Source organism: Cicer arietinum, chromosome 4 (genome assembly GCF_000331145.2).
Source record: "Cicer arietinum cultivar CDC Frontier isolate Library 1 chromosome 4, Cicar.CDCFrontier_v2.0, whole genome shotgun sequence".
NCBI lineage: Eukaryota > Viridiplantae > Streptophyta > Magnoliopsida > Fabales > Fabaceae > Cicer > Cicer arietinum.
The window spans coordinates 58,391,318-58,400,164 of NC_021163.2; the positions used below are offsets into that span (position 1 = coordinate 58,391,318).

The 8,847-nt window shown below is 25.1% G+C and overlaps 1 protein-coding gene across 1 annotated transcript; it reads left to right on the forward strand.

Moving 5' to 3' along the window:
• The first annotated feature begins 4,153 nt into the window (after nucleotides 1-4,153).
• Nucleotides 4,154-6,701, forward strand: LOC101488313 (uncharacterized). The gene is made up of 6 exons (XM_004498448.4): nucleotides 4,154-5,013; nucleotides 5,562-5,664; nucleotides 5,757-5,822; nucleotides 6,061-6,219; nucleotides 6,343-6,439; nucleotides 6,519-6,701. Exons 1-6 carry the CDS (start codon nucleotides 4,494-4,496, stop codon nucleotides 6,639-6,641), a joined length of 1,068 nt encoding a protein of 355 aa, XP_004498505.1. The 5' UTR covers nucleotides 4,154-4,493; the 3' UTR covers nucleotides 6,642-6,701.
• The last annotated feature ends 2,146 nt before the right edge of the window (nucleotides 6,702-8,847 follow it).

The window sequence follows — 8,847 nt, forward strand, 5'->3', positions numbered from 1 at the left end:
AGATATGATTATAATCTTTTTATGTTCTTTGGCAGGCATTTCAAATAGACGATGAACATTATATTTAGAATTGTGAAGAGAGAGTTCAAAGTTTCATAACTCTAGTTCTCTGCAATGTACTATACTAGTTAGAAACATTTTCAGATTGTATCTGTGTTTTAAATACTTGTATCAATATTGATTGCACGTGAAGTTTAACCTAAATTTACGTGTTATAATAAATTTTACGTAATAGAGTTATTTCATTGTCACTAGACTATTCAAAATTACAACAACAAAAAAAATTATTTTATTAAATAATGACTATAGATAAATTTATCAAAATAATTAAATAAAATTAAAAAATATATATTATTTTCAAAAAATTTGAGTAATTCATAGATACTAAAATATTTGTTAAATTAAATTGATATAAATTTTTAAATAAATGTTCAATAAACTTTACTAAGCCAGGTGATACATTCATGGATAAAAAAAATGTATTTGTTAAATTGATATAAATTTTTAAATCGTTTAGACCGCTAACGAAACAGGAAATGGAAATGGAAATGGAAATAAAAAAATAGTAGTTAATAAATTAAAAAATCATGAGACAAATATTAAATACATTATAGATATTAGTTATAAATTGAAAAATCATGAGATTGAGTAGTGAACATATTGTTAACATGATTTTTTAAAGTGGTACAACTTATATACACATTATTTTCTTCTTTAACTAAAAGATAAAAAATTCTACACGAGTTCTAGAAGTTGCAGTAGAACAATTGAAAATTCTTATTTTATATATTTTTTTTAAAAGTACAGAAAAAATGGATTTAAAATTATCATGATTTATACTAATATTATGTCTATTAATTTTTAAAAATATTATTTTTGTTTTAGGCTTGAGAACTCGTTGGGATTTTTGCTTGCAAGTGGACCAGAACAGGTAAATATAACTAAGGAACACATAATTAAATTAAATTTCAATGTGAATTTTTTTTCAAAATTTTTTAGTAAGGCAGTCAATAAAACTCTAAAGTTTCGAATTCTTTCTTAAAAATCTTATACTAGACTTTTATTGTTAGGCCCCTATTAAAATAAATTTTTTAAAGTATCCGTCTATTATTTATTATTTTTTGTGGGTTTAAGTGAGAGGTTCAAGGGATTCATAAACTCAATATTTTGTTGATTGAGATATTTTTTTTAGAAAAAATATCGGAAAACTTTCTCAAGAAAATTTAAAATATTTTTTCTCGAAAAAGTTTTAAATAACTTTTTTCTCGATTTTTTTTTTTGAGAAAAATAAACAAATTATTTTTCTTTTAAAGAATTGATTTTTTTTTAAAAATAAAAATAAATTGTAATTTTTTTTTATAAAAAGAAATCGAAATTCTTTTATTGAAAAATTTTGAAAAAAAATATTGAATTTTTTTTAATAAAAAAGTGGATCCATAGGTCCACTTAAGCCCGCAAAAATTTAAGACTTATTGAGTAGATAAATAATAACTTCATATAAATAATTAGTTATAATGTTTAATAACTCATTATAAACAATGAATTTCTCAAATACGACCATCAAATTAAAAATTCTTGTTGAATAGATGAAATCTATATATCGCTATAAAAATTTATCACAAATCACAATTTTTAGGAAGTCACCCACTTGATAAAGGAAGAAACAGTTTGAAATTGACGATTTGAAAAAGCCCTTTTACTTAACATTGTAAAGGAATAAACTTATCACTTTAGTTCTTTGTTACAAACTGCACTAGTTAGCAAACATTTTTAGGTTGTATTTTGATTATTGTTAGATTATTTGTTGCGGGATGTAGTTTAAATATTTGTTTTGAAGAGTGTGGACGTGTTGGAAGCCATGTGAAGTTTAAAAATCTATGTGTTGTAACAATTTTATATAATGTTATTATCTGATTCTCATTAGACAAAAATCGTAGTTTTTTTTTTGAATTTGAAGTTTCTATGTTATTTTTTTTGTCGTAATTGTTATTCAAATTTCTATATTACTTATTTTCCCAACACACTAGCGAAGAAGAGAGATATCAAGAAAAGGAACACAAGGAAGTATGAAAGGAGATCACGTGAGCATATAAGTGAATAATTATAAGTATTTGATTAGAATGAAATAAAGGATCACGACGAATTTTAGTAATCAAATAGATAACTATAAATTTCATTTTAAGAATTTTATTTTGAAAACATAAAGAACATTTATTATGTTTTAATTAATAAAAAAATTAAAACTTATGAACTTTTTATATGGTTAAGGTAAATAGGACAAAGTAAAAGGTTGTTGGTTAAAATTGAACATATTTTATGTTTCATAATTTATTCTATTTTACTTATATTTGACATCTTTACGATTTGAGCCTTTAAAATGCTAGCGCATTTTAGCATAATAATAAAGACCTTTTCTTTTGTTGTGAAAGAAACTATTTCATATGTCTAAGTTATAGTTTAAATGTGTGCGTTAATTATGATAAATTTATCATCTCTTCTAAGATAAAAACAAACTGTGTCATATGACTTAACTAGTTTTATGACTAACTAGCTTATCAGGAATTCAATCAACTATGCCTAATATTGATCTCATCCAACCAAAGTTTCAAGGGTATATAATATAAATATTAATCTTGAGTTTATTTGTATCTTTTAGTGCGATATCTAACGAGCTTTCTTCTCATATTGGTTTTTGGTCAAGAACATAATATTTCTCATCTAAGAATATTTGGATGTGCAATGTTCCAATTGCTCCACCACATCGCACTAAGATGGGCCCACAAAGAAGATTGAGTATATATGTTGGATATGGATCTCCATATGAAACAAATTTTTCAACATTAAGGGGAGATAATAAGCAGCTAAAAAAATAGACCAGTTAAAATGAATTGATATTATTTCATATTGATCATTGAACCAAACATTGTGAGTTAGAAGTTGAAAAGATAATTCATTTGCAAATCTTAGCAAAACAACTTCCAAATGCATTCATTGGTCCAAAAAGTGTGACTAAATCATATGTATCGCTTGTTAATGGTCCAATCAAAATAAATGTTCGTGTTGGACAATTCAATGTTGCAAATGAGTCTCAATTGCGCCTGAAACGTGATAGACCAACTGATTCCAAAGATAGAAGTCCTCGAACAAGAAAATGAGCTAAAAAGAATTATGACCTAAGTGAAGATATATAAACTATAAAAGAATCTTCTTACATGCTTGACATTTCAATCTCAGATGAGGTTGATCAAGTATCTTAAATTTATGAAAATAAAAAGATCCAATAAATTATATAACTAATGGAATTCAATGGAACATATATGAAAGCAACATTGATATTTTTTTCATATAATATAGTGTTAAATGTGATAAATGATAATAAGGATATTGAACTAATGCCCATTAAGGATTGTGGATAAATAGATGATTGACTAAAATGGAAAGAAACAATTGAAGTTGAATTAAGTTTGCTTTCTAAGAAAAAAGTTTTGGGTCATTTAGTCCGAGCACCTGAAAGTGTGACACCAGTTGGATACAAATGGATTTTTGTGTGAAAAAGAAATTAAAATTGTGAAATTGTGAGATAAAAAAGCTCAACTTGTTTCCCAAGAGTTTTCACAAAGACTTGAGAGTTGATTTTGATGAGACATATTCACCTATAGTGGATGTAACCATATTTCGATACTTAATTAGCATGATAGTATATAAATGATTCAATTTACACATGAGGGATGTTGTTATAATTTATTTATAATAAAAGTACGAATAATGGTCATCTCCTCCATATGATCAAAATTTCTTCATAATGCATATATTTTTGTTGAGAAGAACAAAATCACTGCCTCGAGAAAAAAAATAGCAATACCAAAGTGTAGAACAATGCTAATTACCAATAGTATGTATTGTTGGAATGAACATTTTATTATCTCTTTTTATAATCTATTTTTTCCCAACAATAGATCTAACAAATCATATTCTCTAATACCATATTTTAACAATATAAACCCATAAAACAAAAAAAGAAAAGAAGTGAGATGAGGTAGAGAAAAAAAAAATACTAGAGTTTCAATATAGTGCAAAATCATAACAATAAAAAGCTAAAGATTCAAAAGAATAAACTACCATTAATAATATATAACATGTTATGCACTAATAAACAACCAAGATCAATTCTCAATCATAGGATATGAATTTTACTTTAATTTAATAATAATACCATATTGCTAGCTAATGCAAGCAAAAGGACTTATATTCATCCAATAAGCATACATACATAAATAGTAGCCATTTTTTGTTACATAAATAAACATTGTAAAAAAATGACAACTATAGGTGTTTTCACATTTCGACCATTGTTCTATATACCCTTAATTAAATTCCAACCATCAATAACAATTACCGAACTTCCCTCTCATCCAAACCTCTCTTTCTTCTTCCTTCTCCATAGTTCAAATTCTTCCTTGAACCTCAAAAAAACTTAGGCACCTGAAAAAGAAATGTCAAAGGCGGTGGTTTATTCAATAATAGCCACCGCCACATTATTCTTCTTCATAGTTCTTTCTCTATGGAACCTTGAAGAATCAAAAGGTAGCCTCAATAGAAGGTTCGGTTACAAAATATTAGAAAGAGCCCCAATTTTTGACCCTCTTGTGACAAAAATTGAAAGAGAGAGACAACAAAAAATTGATGATGAAAAAAATAATATTAATAATGTTGTTCCTCGTACAAGTTTGGGAAGTACCACATCGGTTAGTGAAGTTGCGGAGACATATCTATATTTAACATCGGGTGGAAAATTGAATACAACTTTGAGGATAATCATTTTGTTCCCTTTGTTGGATAGAGAACCAAAAGATGGGTTTGTTGCTTTCAATGAGTTGGGAAGTTGGATTAATCAAAGGGCTTTGGAAAGATTGGATTATGTGACACATGCTGAATTGGAATCCAAGGATAAGAATGGTGATTTGTCTATTTCTTTAAGGGAGTATCTACCATACTTATCTGAAAAAGATATAGGTGATTATTAACTTTTCCTCTTTTTATTTTTATTTATCTAAATTTTTATAGTTTTTTACAAGATTACTTTCCGTAGAAGAAATCTATAAAAAACGAAAGAAAAAAAATATAAATAGAAGAAATGATAAATTTTCTATAGTTCAAATAATGGTCTATATTAATAATATTATTGTGTAATTGCATTTCATTTATTTCAAAAGAAAGGACACATAATAATTAAAGAGTTCTTATATATAAGGATTATGTAAGAGATAAATTTTAACTCAAAAGACCTTTTAAATTGGAGTCCAAACATGCACTTAAGAGACTTGATTATATATGACAAGTAATGAAAATGTTAATAATAATGTTTTTTTTTAAAAAAAGGCCAAAGAAACTAGTATATTAAAAATAGGCATAAGACCCTTAGTAGGCTAAACTAGTGAACTAAATATTAGATGAGGCCCAAAGTCAAAGTTCAAATTGATTTATTGAATTTTACATAATAGCTTAAACTTTTATTCAATAGTTGAATAAATGTATATTGACTAAAGTATATGCTAAAACAGAGAAAAAGGAAATGGGGCATGGAGAAGCAGGGTGGTGGATAGAAAGATTTGACATTGCTGACTCTGATCACAGTGGACTTCTTAACTTCACCGAGCTTAAAGAGTAATAAATAATTTATTTTTATTTTTTTTTTAATTTTTTTCTCATTTTCCCTTTTTTTTTTTTAAATATCTTTAACTAAATTCTTCATGCAGTTTTTTGCACCCAGAAGACAGCCAAAATAAAGAAATGTTGAAATGGATGGTCAGAGATAGAATTAAGTAAGCTTTATTATTTTATCCTAATTTTTTTTATCTTATCATATCTAACTAATTTGAACCTTTTTACTTTTTAGATACACTAACCTCTTCATAATTTTATTCTGACAAATTTTATTTCTTTAATTTAGTATATATTGTAAAAATATTTTTTCTTTAATTAGTAGAATTGAATTCATTTGCAGTGATAGTGTAAATTTTTTATACCAACAATTAAATTCTAAATTGCTTGTGATTACAGGCGTATGGATGATCATGAAACTGATGGAAAATTAAATTTTAATGAATTTGAAGATCATTTGTATAGTACATATGAAAGTTATGTGGACTTTGAAACCAGTGGAGGGGATGTACCTAGTGCAAAGGATAAATTTGCTGATCTTGATGTCAATAAGGACCAGTAAGTATTTTTTTTATTTTATTTTTCATAAAATCCCTTAATTGAAAGTTTAGTGTTAAGGAATTGTTGTTTTTAAATTTCCATGTTAATTAATTTGACCATTATGTGTTATGTATTTGGTAGATTATTGTCACCAGAAGAATTACTACCTATACTTCCTTACCTCTACCCTGGAGAAATAGCTTATGCTAAATATTACACATGCTATTTGATGAATGAGGTAATTCACAATTTTTTGCAATTACAAAAATGATGAATAAGAGAAAAAAAATTTAAAAATATATATATATTTGATGCAGGGTGATGATAATGAAGATAAAAAGTTGTCCTTGGAGGAGATGTTGAACCATGAATTTATTTTCTATAACACAGTTCATGCAGATGGTCATGTGGAAAGTGATGATGATCATGATGAGCTATGATAGCATTAATGTTTGACATTATATAAAGATATATAAATGAAGTAGAATAGTTTTTCCTCATTTTAGATTTTGTTCAAAACTACCAAAACACTCGTTTAGATGCACTGCTCAAGCGAACGTAGATAATATATAAATAGTCTATAAAACATATTTAATTGAAATATAAGACAAAAATTAAATGTGGTTGATATAAGTGGCTAAAACATTTTTTTAAAATAATCTAAGTAATATAAAATTATTTTACCAATATAATTATTGCGTATTAAATGTTACAATCACATAGTACCAAAAATGTAGCAATCACTTGATCAAATTTAAATTAAAAAATTCCTATTTTATGCTTACAATGATAGACATTGTTTTTCTTTACTAAAATGGGCAATTAATTATAATTTTTTTACATTTTTATATATAAAATATTCAAGAGATGTACTAAAAATTAAACATATATTTATTTTTTAATTAATTATTTTATGAATAATACTTTTTTAACTATATAATTGATAATAAATATGTGTCTCGTGTATATTTGTAGAATAAATTATAATCAGAATATTATAATTTTTTACATACTTTTTATGGATCAATGACAAATTTGTGTGTTTTGTGTATGATTTATATGATAAATTAAAACTACACTATTTTAATTCTACTTATATTTTATCTATAAGTTATTCAAGAGACACACTAATTATTAAATAATTTTTTTTAATTAATTAACTCGTGAATGATCATATTTTAATTAATAAGTTGGTGATAATTCTTTGTTTTGTGTATATTCATATAATAAATTATAATTGATGTAGTATAATTTTTCTCAATTTTTAATTAAATAGATATACAATAGACACAATAATTATTAGTTACAAATTTCCCTTTTAATTAATTGACAAATGAAAAATTATATTTTAATTAATCGACAATAATAAATGTATAATAAATTACATGAAGTGTATTATAGACATTTGAGGTTGCGTTTGACCAAATAAACATGGTTATCAAAGAGGGGATACATATATAACTTACTCATTTGATTAAAATTATAATTTAAATATTAATATATAGTTAATCTATTTTATGTTATTTTTCTATAATTATCTCTTATATAGTATATAAATATTCAAGAAATGCACAACTAATCAAATAAATATTTTTCTCTTAATTAATTAACCTACAAATTACTATCTTTTAGGTAATTGAACATTGAAAAATATTTGTCAAGTATAAGGTTTATACAATAAATTATAATTAATATAAATATTAAAGAGACACATGAATAATAAAATACATAGTTCTCTTAATTCATTGACCAGAGTGACCATATTTTAACTAATGAATTTAAGTCCAAAAAAACTAATAGATTAATGACTAACTTTTACCATATGTTTAATTTGTATAATAAATTATAATTAATATTCTTTCTATCTTAATTATAGCCACAAAAATAAAACGCATAGATTTGTCTGCTTCAAATATAAACAAAAATCAATTAATCTATTAACATTTAACGGAATTGTTCCAAAAACATTATTACATTAATTTCTTAAAATTGTGGAAGAATCATCATCACAATTAGTGATAAATGAATTATTTTATAATTTGTAATTTCAAGACGAAAATCAATTGTCTCTGAATTTTGTGAATCATAGGTGTCGAGGTATGTTTAAAAGATAAAAACTTGATTGTTTAGATTATTTTTTATGAGAATTTTGTACAAGTGTTCTATGAAAGTATATAATATGGCATTTTGAACTTTTATTTAAAAAGTCATTTTAATACTCTATTTGCTATGTCTAACACTAACACTAACACTACGACATGGCTCTCTGTGAAGCCCTCTATCTTCTAACACATCTATTGGAAACAATGCATAAAAAAATTGAGTAAAAAAATAAAAAGAGGAGAAGAAAATAACAGAAAAAGACATAAAAGAAATCAGCATCAAAAGAAAAAGACATGTAAACAAAAGTGAAGCGTGTCAAACACATATACTCCCACGTAGCAGTGTCACCGCCACCTCCTTCATTTCATTGAAACTTTCAAACAAAAAAGCATTGCCAAAACGATTAACGCAATCTTCCTCATTATTATGACACCAAAGTCACACAAACACACAAAACAGAATTAAAACAAAGAAGAAATAGATATTTATTGCCTAGATTCACAATTGTCAAAAATAGAGTCCAAATTAATTACTTTAACTTTT

Excerpts from the sequence above, each read along its gene's own strand:
- LOC101488313 (XM_004498448.4), top strand. The coding sequence starts at position 4,494 with ATGTCAAAGGCGGTGGTTTATTCAATAATAGCCACCGCCACATTATTC. Across the intron at positions 5,014-5,561 it reads CTTATCTGAAAAAGATATAG|AGAAAAAGGAAATGGGGCAT; the intron begins GTGATTATTAAC and ends ATGCTAAAACAG. Across the intron at positions 6,440-6,518 it reads CATGCTATTTGATGAATGAG|GGTGATGATAATGAAGATAA; the intron begins GTAATTCACAAT and ends TATTTGATGCAG.